The 24657-nt window shown below is 45.7% G+C and overlaps 1 protein-coding gene across 3 annotated transcripts in view; it reads right to left on the bottom strand.

The window, feature by feature from the left end:
• Positions 1–23536, bottom strand: part of mvb12ba (multivesicular body subunit 12Ba) — a 28743-nt gene extending 5207 nt beyond the window's left edge. Inside the window, exons 1-9 of one of the 3 annotated variants that reach the window (XM_010893614.5) lie at positions 22990–23536; positions 18626–18748; positions 13404–13511; positions 11403–11499; positions 10912–11041; positions 9823–9966; positions 6474–6568; positions 2285–2340; positions 1996–2055 (exon numbers count right to left, since the gene is read on the bottom strand). In XM_010893614.5, coding sequence (XP_010891916.1) covers positions 1996–2055; positions 2285–2340; positions 6474–6568; positions 9823–9966; positions 10912–11041; positions 11403–11499; positions 13404–13511; positions 18626–18739 — 804 coding nt within the window. In that variant the 5' untranslated portion in view covers positions 18740–18748; positions 22990–23536. Of the gene's footprint in view, positions 1–1995; positions 2056–2284; positions 2341–6473; positions 6569–9822; positions 9967–10911; positions 11042–11402; positions 11500–13403; positions 13512–18625; positions 18749–19271; positions 20022–22783; positions 22933–22989 lie in introns of those variants that run through there. The other 2 variants (XM_010893613.5, XM_010893615.5) reach the window with 2 other exon arrangements.
• Positions 23537–24657: the final 1121 nt, after the last annotated feature.

Below are 24657 nucleotides of genomic sequence, written 5' to 3'. Positions count from 1 at the left end.
CATCCTCCGTTCCACTGGATTAGTTAAGTCTCCTTTATGAATCCAAGGAATGCACTCTCTAACTTTCATAGTGTCCTGTTCTGTTTAAACCTAGGAGCACAAGAGCCCTGGACCACGCCTCAGGACAACCAGGCCCAAAAGACTCATATCTGTCCCTGTCCAAAGTCCTCCTGGTTGTTTCAGATCAAGTTGCTGCCACCCCACCTGATTTTTCCTGTCCTTGTCCACCTGGTTATGCAGCTGATTTGGATTCTGAAATACCCTGGACACAGCCCACCTTCATATATTAATTATTATAATCTTGTATTCCTATAATCTTCACCCGGCACAGCCAGAAGAGGACTGGCCACCCCTCAGAGTCTGGTTCCTCTCTAGGTTTCTTCTTAAGTTCCAACCTTCTAGGGAGTTTTTCCTGGCCACTGTGGATCAACTCTGTTGTTGCTTGCCCTTTGTGGGTTCAGGCTGGGTATCTGGAAAATAACTGACTACTGATGATGTAAAAAAACGGCTTTAATAAATAAACGGGATTGAGTGATTGGTTGATAGTGTCAAAACCAGCAACACTCACAGGCAGAACCACTATGATCCATTTCCCTTTACTAACATGGATGTTGGCCAAGCAGATCTGAGGTGGGTGTGGTCAAAAGATCAGTTGGTATTGGGACTGGATGGCCCAGCACACTAGGCCACGACTCGCTCCCAACTAGGATGTCTTTTCAGGAACTTGAGATCCCAGATGAGCGCATTTTCCAGCCAACAACCACAGTTGAGCTTGCGGGTGCCACAAAAGGTTGCTCGAGGGCTACGATCATCCCTGCCTGACACCCACCTCACCAGCCTAGGAAAGTGCAGAGACAGTAACACCCCCTGATGCCATTTCTCTGCCATGTTTGTTGGCGCCACGACTGGCTAAAAGCAGCATGCTGGACACCTGGGGTCTTAACAGAGTACATACTATGACATTCAAGCAATGCCGACATTAAGACAAAAAATTTCCCACAATCCATTGCTTCTTATTTCACTCCCCCATTCCATGCCCACCCCATTCCTCTCCCTCTTCAACAGAATGAACAGGTCAGCTCAAACTGCGGGCTAATCAACACTTAAAGAGACACAAATTAGATATGCATGGATAAAAGCAATTACTGTGTGCCTAAGTTCCTCCAGTCACAGGGGAAATGGGAGCCTTGCTTAATGGCTGGAACGGACATCATCTGAACCGATGAAGGAAAGAAAAAGTTGCGGCGTCCAATTTTTTTTTTCTTACTGGCTGTTGTATATGGACTCTCATCTCTGGAACATGCATTTTAATTCTCCCAAAATGTTCTTTCCTTAATTAATGCATATTTAATAGCATTAAAAGCAGCGTCAGTCCAGCCCGACAACAGGAGACCTCAGGAACAGGGAACGGAAAAAAGGGAAAACACCACCCTCTAGTGGACAGAGGGGGCATTGACAGTGGCACACATTCTGCCATGGTTACCAATGCAAACTGCTGCATACTTAAAGCACTAACAAATAGACCGTGGATCTCCTCGCATTGATTCTTCAACTTACACTCCCTGGGTTGGTTATATTCCACTAATCCTGTAGATTAGCCATTAAGAAGGGGCTGGCGACCACTTGGTATGATTTACTCTTCTAAAGAGACACACACACCCTTGGCAGTTCTCAGGGCTCCAGAGTAGAGGGGCTTGGGTGCACTTTAATTCCAAACGGGATTATCTCTGTTGGAAAGGCCCCTCTAACTCTGTGTAAAAGCTCCTTACATAATCAACATAAGACCTAAAGTTTACCGAGCACCAGGACGCGTTTGAAGTCAAGTGACAGTGTCATAATGTCTTGATGGGTATGAGTATAGCCTGATCCTGGGCTGTTTGGAGTCTTGCTGCCCCCCCCCACGGCATTTGGAACGACATAAGAAGCGAGAGCATCGCGAGACGACGCCAACAGATCCGGATAGAGGGTGGAATGAGTTAGCAGGGTGACACTCACCTCCTTCTCAATCTCCTCCAGTGACTTGATCGTGATCCCCAGGAGATCCACTTGGTGCAGCTGCAAAGTCGGCCGCCGGGACACGAAGGTGACAGACTGAGTCAATGGTTCACCGTAAATGTATGCAGGCAGGCGAATGCCAAGGCATCCGCCCGTCCCACACATACAGAGAAGCACTATCTAAATCAAGCTTATAGTTACGCTGGACACCAGATAATTCCCTGTTGCATTTCCTTTAACAATAATAAAAAATATATATATATTTTAAGCAACGGCTGGTCTGACTCACGTCATCAGAAGCGCAGGCAAACTTCTCGGAGATCATGAAAGGCACTCCATCCATTGCTGAAAAAGACACAGAAAGGACCGATTACACAATCTGGTTGTGGCTTGTCACATGGCGGACAGAGTCACACTCCATCTGCCGAGTCCCCCAAAACATCTGGCTTTCAGGGACAGTCTTAACCTTGGCTTTCCACCAGAAAACAGGATGTCAGAACTCCGTTCAATTGTTTCATTATTGCCTGCTAAGTTCAGTTAGTGTAGAGCCAGAAACGTACATTTTTGGTTCAAATCCCATAGCAGGCAGGGTGAAAAATCTGTCCCAGTTTCCTTGATTAAAGCACTTAACCACAATTGCTTATGGGTCACTGGTGACTTTTGTTCCAACATTAAATCTTTGACAGCATGTCAGAGCATGTCTACAGGGTTTACAGGAAATCATGTGACAAAAACATTCAGTCAGCGACAGTCCATCAGGCAAAAAAACAGCCCTGGGGAGAAAGCAGAGTATCGTCCCAAGCTAACATGTGTCCCTTAAACAAGCAGTACAACAGAACGGCACCTGGGACACACAACCCGTCGGCGCTCATGTACCGGCTTCCGCAGAAGACCACCACGTCAGTGGAAACCACAGCAGCAGACGCCCCGGCCACACCGTAACCAACGCCATAACCAACACCGTAACACTGAGCGGTGGAGACCAATCGCCTGGCCGGACACATCCCGGGTTCAGTTTGAGCCTTTGACACGACAGGCAACGGGCTGATCACAGCTTGAGCAAATGCAATGTCATCGCATCAGTGCAGACAATCGTGGTTGTGGAGTGTTTTCTGACACCTTGTACAAGGCATGTCCTGAAGAACCCAGGGTGTTCTGGGAAAACGGTCTGGACCAGTAACAGACTCATGTACCTAAAAAACAGATGACTGAGCGTGTATTACCCATCATCACATCAGACCACGATGAGTTTCAATAACAAAAACACACGCACGCACGCGCAAAGTCGCCGTTTGATGAAGTTATAATTTGACCCCACTGGCTTTGGTTTAGCTAAATGAGTATGAATAGGGTCCGTGTGGTGAGATCAAGACAACCACACGCTGGCGTAAACGAGTCATTTCAACCCCACAAATGTGGTGCATGGCTTTTCGTGATGCAGGGCCACATTAAGACGACAGGCCGCTCTTCGCACATGAACGTCCAAGATTGTCTTTGTGACGCTCCTGAGCTCGTATTAAGACCTCTACACACAGGCGACATGGATGAGATCACATTAGGACCTCTACACACAGACAAAATAGATCAGATCACATTAGGACCTCTACACACAGGCGACATGGATGAGATCACATTAGGACCTCTACACACAGACAAAATAGATGAGATCATATTAGGACCTCTACACACAGGCGACATGGATGAGATCACATTAGGACCTCTACACACAGACGAAATGGATGAGATCATATTAGGACCTCTACACACAGACGACATGGATGAGATCATATTAGGACCTCTACACACAGACGACATGGATGAGATCATATTAGGACCTCTACACACAGGCGACATGGATGAGATCATATTAGGACCTCTACACACAGGCGACATGGATGAGATCATATTAGGACCTCTACACACAGGTGACATGGATGAGATCATATTAGGACCTCTACACACAGGCGACATGGATGAGATCATATTAGGACCTCTACACACAGACGAAATGGATGAGATCATATTAGGACCTCTACACACAGGCGACATGGATGAGATCATATTAGGACCTCTACACACAGGCGACATGGATGAGATCATATTAGGACCTCTACACACAGGCGACATGGATGAGATCATATTAGGACCTCTACACACAGATGACATGGATGAGCACCAGGGGTTGGAGGTGAGGATGGGATGAGGAAAAAAGATAAATGAAAACTAACAAGAAATTATCCTTCAATGAAACAGGACTAATTCAATCTAACAGTTCCCCTTTAAACAGGTTGTCGAGTGAAAAGATGGTGTATTTAAATTCTCCATTTCAATTCTCTGATTCTCCAAACATAATACAAACATCTCATCATCAAAACAAACAAAATATCTAGCCATGCCCTTTCGGCTCTCTTTTCTAGTGCCTTTGTCCATCCTACGGAAACTTTATAAGAAACCCGCCCTTTCAGATCAACGAAGGACAAGAGACAAGGGAAGGACACTTCCTCCAAGCAGAGCATTAGAAGTTCATTAATAACTTACTTAAATAGCCCATGGAGCCATCAGAGGATCTTTTAGGGACATGGAATGATGAATCTTCATAAAATGTCTTTAATGGCCTGGGATGAGGAGGGGTATAATTTCATCTGGCTGTAATTAGCTGCGGATACAGTAAGTAGCCTAGAACAAGCCGGAATGTCTCATGTCCATATTGCTATAATGTTTTTTTTTGTTGTTGTTGTTTTTTTTGGGGGAGGGGGGGTAGAGACAATTATACCTCTAAAATGTACAGAAATGCATCTCATGTGACGCGTTTCCATTTCTAAATTCTGTGATTCCCAAACATTTAAAACCAAACAGAACCGGCCTGAAACCTCGTCCGCCCGGTGTCTCTTCTCCATCGGATGACAGCGGGAGCGTGTTGACAGAATGAAACTCAATAAAAAAGACAAAGGATGACAGAGAAAAAAAGAAAGAAATTTGAGTAAAATCATAAAAAAGGAGAAAGCGAGAGAGAGGGAGAAGTCATTTTAGATAATCAGTGAGCCAGGCGCCATCTGGAACAATTAAGCGTATTCCACACACAGAGCGGGGGGGGGATCAATCGTCTGAGCGTATTAATAAAAGATCCCAAATTACACAAGTCATAAATCCCGGGGAAAATGAAGCGCACCCTCGCCTGTCACTGCTATTTTAGCTTCAGAGACTTCACCGGGGAGGGGGGGGGCTCGATAAGGCTGAACAGCAAGAGATTAATATATGTAAATTACATTGAACATTTACAAGATCCGAATAGCCCCTCCACCCCCCCCCCCCGCCCGTTTCCCTCCAAAGCCAACTCTCTGAGGCTTTTCCGCTTCTCACTGCGCCCCCCCCCCCACCAGCCCCAGCCACCACAAACCCCTCGCCTCATGTTTAATTCATCCGGGGGTCTCACCTGTCAGTTTCAACCTCTCCAGGGCTACGGGGGTGTCATTATTTCGACCGCCGTCGAAGAGCCTTGTTTTAATTGGAAAACTCTGCTTAGTTCTCGAAGCTACCATCATCAGGGGGCACATTACGGGCAGGTGCAGCCCCTCAAAATGGCTGATATCTGATATTTGTTTCAATGGACGAGAGGCAAGACTGTTGTCCGTGCTGCCATCCAAATCACAGCTGGGTATTTCTGACCTAAAGGATCCCAAATCTGCATGATGTTATAAAAGGGATTCGGAAACACGTGGAAATTCCATAATAATTTGGACAATATTGGCGGGTCGTAGCATACCACAGGAAATGGATGACATAAGCACACAACCGGATGACATGGAACAAAACAGGATGATGTAGAACACAAAAACAGGGACCTGATGTTGCCTGTGGCCATATAGATGGATGAGACTATACAAAATCTCTTAATGGGGCTTTCCCTGCTTGTTTCTCTTGCTAGTTTCTCCTAGACCTCCCGCAGAGCAACGCGTTGCTCCCTTTCACAGGGGTCCCAAAGGGGCCCGTTGGAACAGCTCTACATTGGTCTCCGTAACGACTAGGGTGGCTGACAGAGCGCAGAGGACACCGCTTTAGGCTGAACGTCGAAGAGTGACGCGTTGTTCGCCGAGGGAAAATGTAGCCCAGAGATCGGAGCATGGATAAATCAAGTCCCTCTGAATCAGGGGGTTGAGCTCATTCTCACCACACGATGTCTCTCTCTGCATTTGAAATACATCTGCCTTACGGCAGCCGAGCGCCAGTCTCCTTGACCTCCATATACCCCACCTGATTGGTTGCTGGACCTCTCACATCACCTATTCTTTTTTTTTTTTTAAGAGCTGGTCTGATTGGTCAATACACCAATCGCTGAAAACTATTTCAAAATTGGTCTGCCTGTCAAAATACAGTCCCTGGGGCCTGTTACCACAGCAACACCACAGACTACACACACACACACACACACACAACTGAGGGACAACACCCGCTTCACACCATATTACGAAGCGACTCACCTGATATGGCATACATGTTGGAGTTCTGGTGTTCGTAGTCCGGTCGAGTCGTGTTCTGACGTCTGAAACTGGCGGGCAGAGTCATGGACACATGTCTGTGCGAGAGGAAGAAAATGGAGCGTTAACCAGTGAAGGCGCCACACAAAACACACAGTTTGACACACAATTATTTTATGGAATTCTCCTCAGTATATAACATTTTATTGCAGCCAGAGGAATGGTTGTTTCTCACAAGCCTCCCTCTAAAACACCTGGCAAGATGCGGTTGACTGAAAGTGTCTTAAAAAGAAAGCAGATGTTACACACATAAATGAGAAGAATTTGAATGAAAACCAACACCTGACCAAGCACATCAACCTGCAACACTCACAAACAGACGTCGCGCTCTCTGGCTTATTCCGCTTGATGGGCTCGACCTTTGAACCTCACTTAGATCAGTGTGCGGGAGCGCGTCACGAGGGGAGGGGGGGGTTTAAAGGTTGATGTCAATCTAGGCATCGGTCATGGACAGCTTTAACGAAGACCTCTTTTCCATCTCAAAAGGCTGACGGAGGAAGTGGAGGTGAATTGTCTGCGATCTTCACGACAGCGCGTGATATTTCAAAAACACAGAGTGATCTGACAGGTGTGGCTCTGGCTGCTCTTTCTGGAGATGCCGGCCTTTGATTGCCTGGCCACACTAAACCAAACATACAGAAATATCCAGAAGTTCTAATTTAATAATCTAAAAGCTAACAAGCTATTTCCCACTACTCTCTTGTAAACAAGAACAGGAGCTCCCGTATTGACCAAGTTAATTGGACTGGTTCACAGGCCCTGTGAGAAGATTGGCCTCCATCTCAGGTGGCTAAAATATGACCCTCTGATCATCCCCGGTCCATATGTTGATGTCAAACACGTCAGCTCGGGGAAGCTCCGCGGCTTCAGACCAGTGACTCAATTGACATACAGGCAATAAATTACTCAAGTCTTCACTGTTGTGACAAAAACTCAAGTGAAAAAAAGCAGAGTAAAATTGACTGCTGTGGTTAGGTATTGAATTACAGTGGCCACTGGAGTTTGGAATCCAATTTATCATTGTTGTTGGAAACAAGCTGACAACCCCTTTTGTTCTCAGACGAGGTTTTGACTGCGGTGTGCCGAAATTCTTTATTAAATTACAGCAGAGAACATGGAGGGGCAGCCAGCAAGACTAAAGCAAATCTGCACCCTAACATGTCTTTGGGGGGTGATATTATCAGGCTTAGTCTAAAACAAAGACTGGAGAGTGGGTCAAACTTGACTTTGGTAAGCTTGTCTAGCACATGAAGACCATGACACTCTCTAGTGTACACAGCATGCTCACAGAACGCTGTAGAGGGAGGGATAGCGAGAGGACATCTCTGGAGAGGAAACGGCTGTATCAAACAGGCTTCCGGAAAGCATTCCCTGATCTCACTTCCTCTGCCATTGAAACAGACAAAAAAGGAATTTCACAAAAGACATACGTTTCCTTGCCTTTTGGTAAGGAAAACATGTCGCCAAAAGCTCACGCCAGGGGTACATAACTCTGGGTCCGGACCCTGCTGGTTTTCTGACGTACCTTTTCATTAACTTCACCCACCTGGTGACCCCGGTTGAAATAAAACTCTGATTAAAGGATTGAAATGAAAAATGTATTGAGTGAACGTGGCCTCAAGGTCCGGAGTTCGGGGGGGGGGGGGGGGGGGGGGGCTTATGCCATCAACTCTGTTTCTGTGTAGAGGATAGCTCAGACATTAGCACTCAGAACGACCAGCCTGAATCCGGACCAAAAAACCCAACGCAAAGCTGCTGTTGGCAGCTGGACGCGGCTTCCCTGGCACCACCTCTCAGTCCAGTGCTTAAAAGGCTACAGAGCGTCCTCTTCAGTAGAGTTAAACCCTGGCTGGGCTGGCGCAGCGCTGAACAGCCTGCTGGGTTAATAGTCTGAACGAGCACCAGCCCAGAGGAAGAAAAATGACCCCGCCACAACCACCCGGGACAGTTCAAAATCAGGCAGCTGTACGGCTGTATGTGTGCGTGCGTGCGTGTGTGTGTGTGTGTGTGTGTGGGGAGCAAGTGTGAGTGGAATCACAACAGTTCCTATGCACTCCTGTGGTCCGGAGAGAAATAAAAAAATAAAACAGGCCTCCCTGTTTGAGAGGGGGGTTATGGCGTAGTGCTTTTCCTGAAGGGGATTTCGCAGACAGGAGAGTCCTTTTATAAAGCACCGGAAAGTAATACGACTTTTAAATCTCACAGCAAAACTAGAGTCTTGATATTGAACTGAGCTTCCTTTGTCTGCTCCAATTCAGTAGGAAGCCAGAAGACAAAACTTCACAAGCTAAGTATTACTCCCAAACACAAGAACAGAATGCAACGCCTTCTCTGTCAAAAATTAAAACTACCAACACCAGCGCTATTAAGATTATTTTTTTGTGAATAACCTCGCAAACAACATTCTAGCCGGGAGGAAAAGATGAATACGTTTCGGATTACAAGTGTACATATCATACAATAGTAACTGTTAGAGCAGTGTCCTCCATCTGAACCGTTAGGGCCAGGATCAGACCTAACAGCACGGCTAACAGAGCAGGCTTGTTTTCTCACAGAGGGTTTGAGGTTGACATTTAATCCTCCTCAGAGGGGCTGAAATCCAGTGGTTAAGCGTTGTCGGATAAAACCTGTGCTGGTCCAGACAGGATCCTGTGCCTGCTGGCTGCATATTAGTGATCCTCTCCTCTTGTAGAAGCCAATAGGCACGGTTCCTGTTTCACTACTCAAGCTGCGCAGTTCAGAGTTTGTCCGTTTTCCTCTTTAGCTGGAGGATTTAGACTGTAGATCTAACAACACACAGTTCCTCTGGAGCAAATTCATTTAAAACACAACATGCCTGTTCTTCAACTTAAGAGATGAAATAAAATTCCTTTTACATCGTGAGAGAAGGAACACAGGACGACACAGAGACGCACAGGACGACACAGAGACCCACAGGACGACACAGAGACCCACAGGACGACACAGAGACCCACAGGACGACACAGAGACCCACAGGACGACACAGAGACCCACAGGACGACACAGAGACCCACAGGACGACACAGAGACCCACAGGACGACACAGAGACCCACAGGACGACACAGAGACCCACAGGACGGCAGAGACAGACAGGCAGAGACAGACAGGCAGAGACAGACAGGCAGAGACAGACAGGCAGAGACAGACAGGCAGAGACAGACAGGCAGAGACAGACAGGCAGAGACAGACAGGCAGAGACAGACAGGCAGAGACAGACAGGCAGAGACAGACACCAGCTGAATGGGAGTCTATGTAAATAAGGTAGCCTACTTAGGGAGTGGGGGTGCTGGGGTGGGTGTGGCGTTGGCCGTTGAGTTGATGTTTTGGATGTTATTGGTGGTTGGAGTGGGAGAGGAGTCCTGGGTACGTGGGACCTTTCCCATGCGGTACCAGATGCCCATGTTGTTGAGCTCTCTGAAAAACCAAACAGTCAACGTCACATCATCCATACTACACAGTCGGCACAACGTCATCCACACTACACAGGCACACAGTCAACGTCACAACATCATCCACATAGTCAACGTCACAACATCATCCACACAGTCAACGTCACAACATCATCCACACTACACAGGCACACCGTCAACGTCACAACATCATCCACACTACACAGTCGGCACAACGTCATCCATACTACACAGGCACACCGTCAACGTCACAACATCATCCACACTACACAGGCACACAGTCAACGTCACAACATCATCCACACTACACAGTCGGCACAACGTCATCCATACTACACAGGCACACCGTCAACGTCACAACATCATCCACACTACACAGGCACACAGTCAACGTCACATCATCCACACTACACAGTCGGCACAACGTCATCCATACTACACAGGCACACAGTCAACGTCACATCATCCATACTACACAGTCGGCACAACGTCATCCACACTACACAGGCACACAGTCAACGTCACAACATCATCCACACTACACAGTCGGCACAACGTCATCCACACTACACAGGCACACAGTCAACGTCACAACATCATCCACACTACACAGGCACACAGTCAACGTCACAACATCATCCACACTACACAGGCACACAGTCAACGTTACAACATCATCCACACTACACAGGCACACAGTCAACGTTACAACATCATCCATACTACACAGGCACACAGTCAACGTCACAACATCATCCACACTACACAGGCACACAGTCAACGTCATCCATACTACACAGGCACACAGTCAACGTCACAACATCATCCACACTACTACTATTCTAAGGAGTTATAAATGGCGCCACTCATGTCATGACCTTTTTCTACAACCCTGATTTTCTTGCCATTTTTCCAACATTGCAGATTTATTAACATTAGAGGCGCTGACCCGATGAAGGTGTACTGTGGCGGGGCCTGCTTGGACCTCCCCAGGATGCGGATGTCACAAATGGCTGCCTCTGTGGAGTCCCGCGGGATGAACTTGATACACAACCTCCTCTTCCTGAAGGCCTGCTCCTCTGTTGGTGGCCATCAGACACCAAGAACAGAGGGCGAAACGGACAGAGACAGACCGAGAGAGAGACAAATACACACAGAGAAAGAGAGAGGGTCAGTGTACTGGAAATGGCCTCTGATCAGGTTACCGTCTATAAATAATGAATGAACCCACTGAGGCTGAAAGACTGCATTACAACCTGGCAACCTGGTCATATCTCCCAGAACCCAAAACCTGGACACGCTACACACATCTGATGTGCGTTTCACATTTGCAGTCAAATTAAAATCACATGTTGTCATGTACCACCGGCTCACCTAAACAAGGTCTGACATGAATGGTTAGTCAGAGGTTTAAAATAGACCAGGGGGTCAGGTGCTTACGGGTATCCACAGTCTCCTGGATTGGAATAAACCCTACAGGCAGAGTGTCCTTGATGTCAATGAGCTTCATGTCCACCAGCACATTTCCTAAATGACTCTACAGAGAAAGACAGAGAGACAGAAAAAGACAGAAAGAGAGGGAAGACAGAGAAAGAGGAGAGAGAAAAGAGAGTGAGATTTGAGACAGAAAGACACATCCACGTGAACCGATGACCAGTCAACAGTTCCTTCTAAAGCCGTGACGGGGGCGGACCTTGTTGGCACCACATGTGCCGGTAGCATTAGCAGAGATACCGGGGGTCCTTCCGTGACGGAGAGGATCCATTTCTGCATCCACACAGGGTGATAAATCACTCACTCCTGCAGCTCCCAAGCACACTTTCGCAGACTAATTTCACAGTATCTGTTTTTGTCAGAGATAATTACGCGGCGGGCCCTATTGATTGGCAGGCAAAATAGCTTCTGTCGATGGAACTGTCACATCTGATCACACCTCCGAATGGAAGACAACGGAACAGGCGTTAGCCCGGGTTTGACGGACGGACGCGGGAGGGGGGCTTGGGGGCGTGGAGTAATTGTTTGCTTCGGGGCCATTTGTTTCGGACTTCAAATGGTGTTTCAAAAAAGAAAATGATACCGAAAATGCTTTCTACCTTGGCCAGGTTATGGGGGAAATCGCTGCTCGTCTTGTGAAAATGTCTGAAAACCTAAATAAGATGTCAACACAGGCCATGACTGCTACTTCCTGTCTCAATGCCTTCTTTAAGAGGATTGAGATATCACAGATATCAATATTTACTTTCACTCCCAAGGCCCAACTAAGACAAGCGCCTCGTGGGCCAAACAACTGTCCTGAGAATTTTTTCCCCCACCAATCTACATGATCAGTACAATAAAAAAACAAGTAGAATAGAAACAGAAATAAAAACAATCAAAACCTCTTGCAGCCCTCATTTATCATCAGCTCATAGCTCTAGATTATGATGAATTAGCTGAATTACCATGATCTACATAAAATGCATGAACTTGCGCTTTCTCAGATATCATTAGAGTATCAAAGCATGTTCGCAGAGCAATTATACAAACTCCATTTGCTTAAACAGGCCTCACTATGCAACCGTCGTCACCAGGCGATCATTAAGGGTAGAAAAACAAGAACACAGCAAGGAATTCCTGATTCGCTAACGGCATAACAGAGCAAGAGAAAACAGCATCAGGGCATCAATTTATGCACCCAGAGAAAGATGAAACAGAAACTGGAATCATTTCAGGATAAACATTCCTATGGAGTTTTTTTTTGGCAATTCAAGAGATGAGAGAATCCAGTGGAGTAGTTAGTTGGGGAAAGACTATCTGAGAAACATTGCTTGTCAGAGAACATCGAAGCCTCGTAAATACCTCAACTCCCCGTGGAGTTGCCGAAAAAGATCACGGTCAAACGGTATGACCTAAATAGAATCCTTACATTTATTTTAGACTTATTAGTGAAGACAGAAGACTGTCCCATCAAGGGCGGCAGGCACAGAGTGGGAGTCATGTATGCTTGTTGGTGTTTCTGACGACAGGAAGACTGGTCTACAGCACAGTCATGTGGATGAAGACATTCCTCCTCAGTACAAGTCAAGTACGCCAAGACAAACCTTGTCACCAAACAGACCAATCGTGTGGTGAACCAACAAGGGAGCACTGGGTTCCACTGTGAACTGTATAGTTTAGACTATGTGCATATGACAAATGTAATAACATTTTACATTTCAGGCATAAATCTTACAGGAGCAGTTAGGGTAAAGTGACATGCTCAAGGGAACGTCCACAGATCTGTCGGCTCATTAGCTTGGGATCTGAACTTCTGGTTGGTGGACAAGGCTTTCACCACTTGGCTATATTTCACCCAACAGGAATTTTTTATCTCAGAGCACATTAGGGGAGCATGGCACTGAGGCATTTAAGAACATTGATTTAAGACCACACACACACACATACATTTTTTTTTTTACTTACATTTTCTTTAGAGAAGACCCTGGTGAAGCAGAGGTATCGCGTCACCTTGGATTTGAACAGTCCGTCTTTCCACAAGTCAGCATCCAGGCCATCTGTAGTTTGGGATACCTGTCAATTGAGAGGGCTATACTGTCAAGTAGAAATAAATAGTCAAAAGGTATTATGGTCGAGGTGGACATACAAATCAGGACTATTAAAATATTTAAGCACGGTTATGATCATGAATTCCAATTTTCAAACACTTTGGTGTAAACAGAGTAAATTCCATACATTTTCCATATGGATTAAACATCATCTCAGGTAGAACCTACAAAGGGATATTCCTAGCAGTAAACCTATTCTCAACGCCTTCTGATGGTTCAAAAACAAAAGCTACAATGAATACGAAACAGCTAACCTACACAGTAGGCACAGCCCCTCTGAACCGTGACACACTTCCAGTCAGAAAAACTAAATAAATGAATCCAATTGTTAGTGATGGATCCACCTCAGTAATCTATCTGGTATTATTGGTGCGACACCACCAATAAAAAAATAAATAATAATAATTGTTGTCCTCCCACATAGCAACAGTATTCAGCTTGTCCGTGGAAACAGGGAAGACCGGTTTGGAAGCCATACAAATGATGTGCAATTGATTGAAGACGGAAGAGTCCTGGTTAACAGTAAACACATTGACTGTCGGACTAGACGCCAGTCAAGTCAGTACAATGATGTCTCCATACTCAGAGAGACGACCACCACTCTTGGGAGATAGGGGGGAATGTTTTCCGTTTCTTTAACTGTTCCTTATGTAGGAACTGCAATTTCAAGAGTGTGGTGACTGAGTTATGAGCGGAAAACTACTGTGTCCACTCTCCTACCATTACTAATAGGTAGTTCTCTTTGTGGATCCCCAGGAAACAGCAGCCCTTTCCATATATTATTAACCCATCTTTAGTTTCCCAGGAGTCAACAATAGCTTTGACCTCTGAAGCTTACGGACGGCGACTGAGAATAGGGCAGCCCACAAGACACACTGTGTCTCAGCCTGTTCCCTCGGTTTAATGTACAACATTCTCCCACTGAGGGCCCTCCAGTGTTGTGTTGAAGATGGGACTTTAAGTGGGGGCACGCCATCCTGACACCAACCGGGTACTGGCCTGACGGGAAAGCATAGGAGAAACTCACCCGCATACAGATTAAAAGAGAGGGAATCTCTTGCTGTGTCCACGGCGGTGAATTTCACTGGGGGGGGGTTTAATGTGCTAAGCTGGTTCTCTGTTGCGCTGTAACGTGTCCTTTGACCAGGGGTCACGAAGGAGTCATTGACTCAAAGTGGAATTACCATGCCTCAAGGAACATGCTGAACAAGAATGATGTGTGTGTGTGTGTGAGACCTTGGACAAATGTCTGTGCCGCTTCAAACAAAGAATTTTGTTTGTTTTTATAATGTACATACTGCCATTTTTGATCAACCATCGGGATTGCCACATTCTGTAAAATAAAAGGTTGCAGAGTGCAAATGCACCAATATGGAAATAAAGACGTCCAATGGAAGTGGCCACTAGCATTTGACTTATCATTTACCACTTAAAAATTGGTTAATACCACTTATAAATTGGTTAATACCACTTATAAATTGGTTAATACCACTTATAAATTGGCTTTCCTCATGGAGTCGCTCCCTCTTATTCAGTCCTAAAGTGAAGTATTATTTACATGTGTTATGTAGTATACTACACTTTGCTGGAGTGCCCAGGGATTTCTGAAGGGTTGTTTATTACCAATGTATTATTATTATTATAGTAATATAATTCCAGATTATACTGTGGGCATTGAGGGAAAATCCAACACTAAATTATAAACCCACTTGCATGAGAGTGATATTTGCAGTGCTGTGGCTCCACAACGTGAGTGACGCGGGCACTGTGTAAATCCCATTGAAGACATGATCCGCCCTGAACAATGCCTGGGTTACAATAGACTGCTGTGGGCCAAATCAGCTAGATGCTTTCACAGGAAGAGTGCCGGAAGGAAAGTGAAGGAGAATAGAGAATAAAAATCAATACAAAGTCAACACGACTGACTGAGTGAAGAGCCTACGCCAAAAGCAGAGACTGGGAGAAGATTAGCCGGCAAAAGAAAGTGCGGGACAACAAAGTAATCCACTATTTGCACGAATGACAATCAACCCTTCTGTGAAAGAGCCTTTCTGAGACTCGCGTCTGAACAAGGGGGCCTTGCTAATCATAGGCTCTGTTCCCCCCGCTACCTCGTAGTTCTGGAGAACCACACACAGGGACCTTTGTTGGATCTTAGCGCGGGTGTAGCGCAAAAGCCGGCAGGCCAAAAGAAACAAGACAGCCCCCTCCCCATCCCAGAGGCTACTGTTCCCAGGCAAGAAGGAAAACTATGAATTTCACCAACTCTGCAATTTTACAGTTCAAATATCTGTTGTCCTTTGTCAATAATCCATTCAAAACTCTGTACATAGACAGCAATATTAAAACATGGTCTGGAGACATGATCACTGGATGTTTCAGGAATATCCAAAGCCTATTGTAAAAAATGTTTTTGCAGAAAACGTATCCCCAGTCAATCCTGATCTGGCTCAATGGAGTCCACCTTCACCTCCAACATCACCCCCTGGCCTGGGTCGGTGTCCACCCACTATGTGGATAAGCTGCATTGTATGGTCATCTGGCACCTGCCGTTCACCGAGGTCCCATATGACACCAGGGCAATGAAGCATGTAGGCAAGGTCTTTGTTACCCCTTCCGCCAAGGCCACCCACTGTTTAAAAAAAAAAAAGAAGAAAACTCCCCCCTGGCACGGGGAGGGCAGTACAGATCAACTGTGACAGAAAAAGCCCAAATCCATTCCGGGTCATTGTCTTGCTGCTTGATGAGGCGCCGTCCAAAGAGCGCTTGGTGGTATCTGAGCACACAAGACGTTCATGTAAACTTCCCCATTCCTCCTTCCACTGCTGTCAGAAGTTACACCACCAAGTAAGACTAGGCAGGCAGTTCCAGCGGCAGCCATACATGCCCCAAAACATAACACCCCCCTCCGCTATTTTTGCAGATGAGGTGGCAAGCTAGTTCCTTTTCTCGCCATCTCCCTGGTACACGTCAATGTTTGTCTCATCTGTCCTCAGTATCGTTTTATGGCCAAGTCGTGTTTTAGCACCTTGCAGTCGAGACAGTAGTCCGGCCGGTGACGTCTTCAGCAGACGGTAGCAGCTAACAGTTTCATGTCTACTGCCTAGAGTGTCCCTAATCCATCAGAGTTTTCCTTTTTCTTTATTATGGTGAACATGTTTTTGGCCCTCCACTGTCACCCACTGCATAGCTCAAAAACCCACTCAAGGTGTATTTAAATATTTGTACGAAATATCCAATTACTTAAGTAAAGCGTTCGAAAAGAACCATATTTGAAGTCGGTCAGGCACCTGACCAGATCTCTCATATTTAATTGTGCCGTCACCCTTTCCCCCTCAATGACCTCTTGACTATCGACTGTGATCAAATCACCTTCCAGTGAACACGTCAATACACTGAGAAGTACCGCGTTCTGCATTCCGCTTGATTACAAAGACATGCCACCCACGGGGGCCTGCGGCGTGTTTGTCTACCTGCTCTGGGGATCTTTGGGATCCACCGACTGAGTAGGTTTCAGACATTGTCCTTTCAGCAACCCCCTCCACACCCAACCAGGAATGCCTTTGAACCCTGAGAAGCAAGGTTTCACTGTAACGGCAAGGATCAAAGAGCCCACGTGTGTGTATGGAGATCAGATCGTGCACGATCACAACCTCAGCTGAAATGAGTTGTGAAGTCCAACTCTTAAGTCCCATTGCTGCTCCAGTGAGAAAGTCTGGGAGAAACGTAATCACTGCAACCAATGTAAGATTGCATCGTGGGTCTGCCAACCGGTCTTTCAGCGAACACTTTCCTCTTCAATTAAGCGTAAACCCCCCCCCCCCCCCAAAAAAATATATCAGCAGAGTAGCAGGCTGAGAAGGATGGATTACTGGAGGCTACTGACGCTGTGAGAACCTTGGGGAACTTTGGATCGCTGCACTGTGCCAACATGCAGACAGCTGGCGCCTTTCAATTAAGACTGTAAGAAGCACCCATATCGACAAGCCTTCGAGTGGACAAACATAATGAAAGAAAGAGGTACAGCACTCAAGGAGGATGAGACATGTTTCAAGATCGCACCTCCTCAGAAACAGATTGGAGTTTAATGCCCGGTGAACAGAGAGGGTGGTTGTTGTTGTTAATGGAGAAAGGCATGTGAACAGAGAAACTCTCCAGGACTTCCCCTGGCTACACTAGTCCAGCGTTAGCTTTGAGCTCTGCAGTGTAAACAACTGAACCCTTCCCTTCATCCCGTGCGAGCCTAAGGCAGAGCAGAGACACTGGTGTGTGGAGACGAGTAAGCGCTAACAAGACTTCCACAATAGTTTCACTACCTGAATCATAACCAGAAGATGGGTGGCTACGCCGCTCAGGGAGTCTGTGAGAGGTTCAGGATGTCGTTTCACATCCAAAGAGTACCATAAAAAGAGCACCACGACATCCACCCAACCCCCCGCCAAAAAGGCTATGTTGGTGCGTGGAAAAACTGTTTAGTTAAAAACATAAGAGGACACATAGGGACACATTTAAAAAACGGTCACACAATGCTTACTTCATTTTCAGGTTTGTTTTCCAGAAATATTAGTGGCACCTAAATGTGGCCTTTACGCTTTCTTCACGGAACATTCCGCCCGACATTTATGAATACCACTGATTGGGTCTGGGTTGGAATTAACTGATACAATTTAAAGGATTAATTAAATTATAAAAACACCAAAGTCCCAGTCCCACAGGGTACTCCTATGCAGATGCCAATATATAAGGACGCAAAATCATATATAAGGAAGTAGTCCAAACCCACTGCCCGTGATGAGTGTCCAGGGAAAAACAAGGGTAAACACCCCGATATTCCAAATAATTTAGGGATTTGACCTTACAACTTCTAAGTTACCGGTCAGATGCTCTAAACGCCAAGCCATCTACCTCCTCCAATGGCAGAGGTGAGATTCAAACATGCCCGCAAAGAGACCGCAAAAAGGAGCCTAAATCCATCACTAGACCACTCGGCCACACTAGCCTAACATCAGCAAGCTTGTGCTGCTGTTTCAGGGAAACAGGTCCATTTAATCCTTCCATTACCTTCCCTGACATACTCACCACATCGTAGCCAGAAGGTGCTCTGTTTCGCGAGGCCACCACCCCTACGCCAGTGATAGGGTCCATGGGCATCTCCGGCAGCGCGTCTGAAAGTTCCCGAACCTCAGGCATCATGGAAGAGTTCTGGGGAAGACAAAACACAGGAGGGAATTAGTGGCTACATTCCCCCCGACCCCATTTTTTTACTGCTCCTCTGACCAGATCAGATGAGAAGACATCTGATGCTATTGGTCAAAAGTGTATTGGTCAATAATTCCACTGCTTGAGTGAGGGTTCTCTCGAAGCACAGATCTGTATTCAAGACCCAATGCAAATGGCTGATAGCGAGACACTGTTTATGGTAAAATGTTACACCCCTATTTTAGAGGTAGAGGAAACAGACACTGAAACTTGACCAGAAACTGGCCTACTAACACAGCAGATGTTTTGCCAAGACTGAAGTAAAAAAACAATACCAGAAAATATTAACTTCACAAGCTTGCTACGATTACGAAATGAGTTGGAATTAGCCCACATTTAGACCAGGGATTACATAACACAACAGTCTGCATTATGAATAGGACAATTCAATTGATTCTGAGACAAATACTGAATACTACACTGCAGAAAGGTTTGAAACTAAGTGAGTCGTATTCCAAAAGCCTACCTTCCACAATCATATTCATCTCAGCTCTCAACAGTCAGTGCTGAAAAACGACCCTTAAAGGAGCTGCGCCCTTCCTCTGTGCAGACCACAGAATCCCACAGCCCCATTCCTACCGTCTGACTTCATACAACAAAACTTAACGACCTAAAACAACAGGGACAGAACAAGAAATGCGCTGTTCCCCGACAAACAGCACCTGAACATGTTACAACAAATCTCAGTGGTTTATCAGTTCCAGACACACAGACAGCACAACGACATGAGAACGAGCAAACACCCCTTTGTTTAGACCCACCCAGAATGGACCTCAGAGGGCTGTGCCCTGAGCACGACGGGCAGGCCCAGTCTCCACCAGAACGCCAACAAGACAGAATGCTAGTAAACAAAATAATGTCCGGCAAAAGTTTGTTAAAGACACCGGTTTTGGCGTGTCAAAGAACCGCAAAAGCCAGGGCTTCAAAGGTAAGAGGCGACCTGGCATCCCCAGTCACAAACTGAATCGGACTGCCTTCAGAGAGGAACTGGAGGTGGCAGAGAACCGGGCCTCCAACGGCACAGGCAAACAGGGCCACTACAGATTCACAGGTAGGATGAGGACCACAGATCAGGAGCTGACCTGGCAGCCATGACATCAGACATAAACAGAGCGGTTGGCACTTCAGTTAAATTGTGCAGTGGATTATTTGGAGCATGGGGGGGGCGTCAGGACTTAGCAGCATATTAATTAGAGATAAACCATGAGGTTTACACACACTGGAGGCCTCCCTTGGCAACAGCGGCCTCATGCCTGGCATCTCCCGGGCTACCCTGCTCCCTTGCCAAAACAAATGACCAAAACGGGGGGGGGGGGGGGGGGCAGGGGCTTTGTCAACTCCACCGAGTGAACAGAAGAGCAGTCCCCCTGTCGTCGTAACCCTGTCCTTCTCCTCATGAAGGAGCTGACCAGTTCGCCCAGCAACGGAGCACAGCTGACAAGTAGCGGGGTGTCCTGCACCTAACAACGACAGAGGTATTAGCCCACTGAACAGCCAAGCAGGTTTAACCACGTCATCCGCCGCGGAACAGCAGAATCAAGCCTTGGTAAATGCACACACCACCAGCTGGTCAAAAGCCTATGGATACGTACGTACCTGGTGTGATCTGTGGGGACCCGGCGTTTGACAACGGCGGAGGTTAAGCAGGTCTCCTGACTAACCAAGAAGGAACCACTCACCCAGCGGGGGGCACCCCACTTACATGCCTGGCCGCGAGCGGGCCGATGTGGCGCCACACAGAGCGGAGACCCGTCCAAATTTCTCTAGTAAAAAAAAAAAAAAAGCCATCGCCATAGAGACAGGGAGGAACGTGGCTGCCATAGGAGACCTGCAACAGCTATCTCTCTGCTTACAGTAATGTGAGCTGAGCAGTGGGTCGCTCTCTCGCTGACAGACAGACACAGAGTGAGACAGCGAAAGAGTCTGGAGTGTGTCATTTACAGGCCTTGTTTAGTTTGAGATGCCTAAACCTACAGGGCTGTTAAATACGTGACAAAGCAGAGCCCGCACTGCATAGCCTCTCGTTAGAGAGAGTTGTAGCCCGGCCGTGACAAAGCAGGACACTCCAACGATTGGATTCCCAGCCCCCTCTTCTGAAGGAAAAATCAAACAACTATCTGTTTATTCAGGTGGTGACTTGACGGTACGCACAAGCGTAGTGAAGGAAACAGAAAAAAAACCAGCGTGACACCTACCCACCAGCCATGGCCATCAGGAGTAATTTCCTCAAAAACACTGGTTTCTCTTCGGCGTCCACCTCTCATCTAGCCAAACTGATCCACAGAAACACAGATGCTCATGAGATGGAAGATGAGACAACGAAATGTCTCTGCCTTCGAAACACCACTGAATGAAATAGGCTACAGTCATGTCCTAATTGACAGTAATACTAGCCTTCTCTTTACAATCAGTACTTTGAGGTGTCACAATTATACCTAATCATTTTTACTTGTCCATAAGCAATAACACACCATGACACGCCAGACCAATAACATCCCCCCTCTGTCCATGTAGTAATAAGGCTTTATGTAATAAGTGACAGGCTGTATCTAGACCTACTTTCATTTTCCAAACAACAGGCTGTGCTTCTACTAATCAACCGTTCTAACAACTGGCCAAAGGCGACAGCAGGTGTCAGCTGACATAGGCAAGGACCTTTATCAGTCTTCAGCAAATGTTCTACTGTGACACTTTTAGAGCATTTTGCTTAGCCTGTCTTATGTTTGACATACTAACCCAAAAGCAGAAGATCAAACCGAACGATTCAATCACCATCTCAGACGTTACAATACTACTAGCCACACAAGGCTTCTATGTAAATAGCGGTACTATAATGTCTTGGCACAAGAACAACCAACACTCACGAATTGGATCGTTCCAAAGAGATTTTATCAAAAATGTAATTGACTGAATAGGATAACCACAATTATTGAATTTCAATGTTTACCAAACACATGAACCAGGCCTTGTTTTTTTTTTTTATAAATGTATATAAAAGCTGTATAAAAGCTACGAGGATGATAGCGTTTGACACAATTTGCAAACGCACTTATCTGTAGAATGGCTTATTTTTTACAGTTATTAATTGTCAAATTGGTAAATATACACATTCCTCTGCAATTGGTTTAGTTACACTATCACTGAATGTCTGTTTTGGCTCTTGGCTTAGCATCTCTCAGAACTCCGACTGCCATGCAAAGGAATAGCTGTCTAATATTCAAGATTACAGACCACCTAACTCAATGTTCAAAAGTTGCTTTGATTACCTCTTTCAGATTGCATCCATTAGGTTTAGTTAAGCAAGAATGCCAAACCTTTCCTTAGAAATAAACACTAGTTATGTTACATGAAATGTAACCCGAATGCTCCGTAGCTAGCTAACCGTTAGCTAGCCAAATAATATAGCCACCACTATATCAGTGCCGGGATTGACTGGGTCCTGACCTAGGCAACTTATAATACAAACCAAGCCAACTATTCAATTACTCCTGGTTTAGTGTCGTGAAACCTTGACATTGTCCAACCAAAATATACCACTCTGTGCCTCATCCCAACCTACTTTCTGGTGTTCTGCCAACATTAGTTAACACGCAGTAGCGGTGAATTATCTGGCAATGACATGTTAATGTTTTAAACTTAGATGAAGTCTAGAACTATTAGCTAGTATTACGAATTGCCATACTACGGTAACCGCGAACCTGAGCATTTCGCTAAACGTAGGTAAACAAAGCTAGCTGGTGTAGCATGCTAACGGTTATATTAGCTAGCTACCATCTTTTTCTCCAAAAAAGGGGCAACGCATTATTTGTAGCTAACGTGGTTAGCATGCAACATAATCGACATTACTCGTTCGGCGGTTAGCTGGCTACCATGTTAATAATGCAGAGCAAAATGAACAACAAAAGCTACAATCCATATTCACTCATATCCAATACTCCAAAATTGATGGCTTCTCGTTAAATCTCTTGACGACTTAACTGTTATTCGCATCAGAGCGTCCCTCCTTTTCAGACAAAAGCAGCTTTTCATGACCACAGAATCAGAAGACAAGCAGCGGTCTCGCTAGAGGCCACCGCGGAGAGAGAAGCGACAGGGTCGGGGGAGGGCAAGATGCAAACCTTGTTCTGGGGAAAGCAGTCGCTACCTACTTAGCCAGTTTGCAAGCTAACTAAACGGTTTCTTACCCAGTGAGGCCAATAACTTCAAAGAACAATTTCTGTTTAGATAATGTAATCTTCTTTTCCTCGTCTTCTCCGCCGTTTCAACGCATCCTTTACTGAATGTTGTTTAGCTAGCGAATTTCCAACATGACCTGTTTATACGAGCATTTGGCTAAGATGATAACAGCTAGCGGGAATCTATAGCTAGCTGCGATTTGTAGTGCAATTCAGTGAGAGAATGAGGGAGTGTACCGAAACAGAAAATCGTTGGCGGTATAGAATGGCCCCCTCTGCTATTGCTTTTTTTTGACATGTTTACACAACAGTACTGTATAGTCTGATGTTGAGTAATTACGTTTCCTCCAAGAAAATACAAGTAATTTAAATGGAACGTAACTAATATAATCCTATCAATTACCGAGTTATGAATTTGGGCACAACTTTGCCAGATAATATACTATCAAACGCTGCGATCCGTTTAATTCCCTGTTCTTATTAGCTTGTGTGCATATTCATCATAAATAGGTTAAGAGGTTTAATCTGTGCATCCGTGCCCTAACCACATGACCAACCCGGTCATCAGCAGGGTTCAGCCAATGAGCAACTGGGCCATCAGGTATCAGCGAGCAGTTATGTTCTGTCCCACCAGGTTGACTAAGTGAAAATGGTAAAAGTCTTCAACGATGTCCATGCAAGATATAACACATTTCCCCTCACTTAAACCATCTAAATTAAAGGTGCCTTATGCAACTTAACGACACCTATCGGCAGTGAGTTGTATATCGATTCTATAACTCCATTGGGATCGGACATTGTCATTACAAACAATGAGCATATTGAGCTGTTTGAAGCAGTACCACTTCTAACCATCTATGCTGGAACAATGAACACAGACTTTCGTTTCAAATGGGGTTAAAGTTGATGGGCCTTTTCCATAACTACGGAACATAGAATAAACATAGTAAACAGCTAAACCAATCAAAACATCATCTGGGCTTTCTATTGCGTTAGATGCATCGCCATAATTCAGAGACTCGTTGATGGCTATCTAGCGAACATGAAACCATAATTGTGCTAGTTAGCGCTAGCTTGAACAGTAATGTGGGCACTTCAACCAGTTGGCACAAGCATAATTATCTAAAATGCTAAATAATTGCTTCTTCCGAGCAATATTCACTTATGCATAAGGTTTAGTCAAACAAACCACAATGCATGCTTTTTATTAAACATTTTGCAGATTACACCAGGTTGTAACACTATTTTCCAGCAAGAAATGGAATCAAGGAGTGTGTGCTCGGACACAACTTAGCTCGTTAGCTTATTGTCTCAACCAAAGACTTTGGAGAAACGTTCCAAAAACGTATCTGTGCTCAAACAAATAGAATAAACAGGAGCATTTCCACGTAGTATATTGTTTCTCTGTCATCAAGTAACTTACACATAGATTTAATTGACTATCTACCCAACTATGGCGATGTAACCTACTTGTCAAGTAGAAAGGTAGCCAACTCTGTATCACTGTTCACACAAGCCATCAAATGCAAAATGTACCCTATTTTGTCTTATGCTCGTGCTCCTTCATAGTTCCTGGAGCGTTTAGTGTAGGCCAGTCTCCCAACCTTTTTCAGTTACTGTACCCCCAAAATGTTTTTGCACTGCTTTCAGTACCCCTGAAGTACCCCCTCATGTTAA

Source organism: Esox lucius, chromosome 23, assembly GCF_011004845.1.
Source record: "Esox lucius isolate fEsoLuc1 chromosome 23, fEsoLuc1.pri, whole genome shotgun sequence".
Taxonomy (NCBI): domain Eukaryota; kingdom Metazoa; phylum Chordata; class Actinopteri; order Esociformes; family Esocidae; genus Esox; species Esox lucius.
Note: the sequence above shows the minus strand (reverse complement) of the source record. Positions and strands in the feature narration are given on the sequence as shown.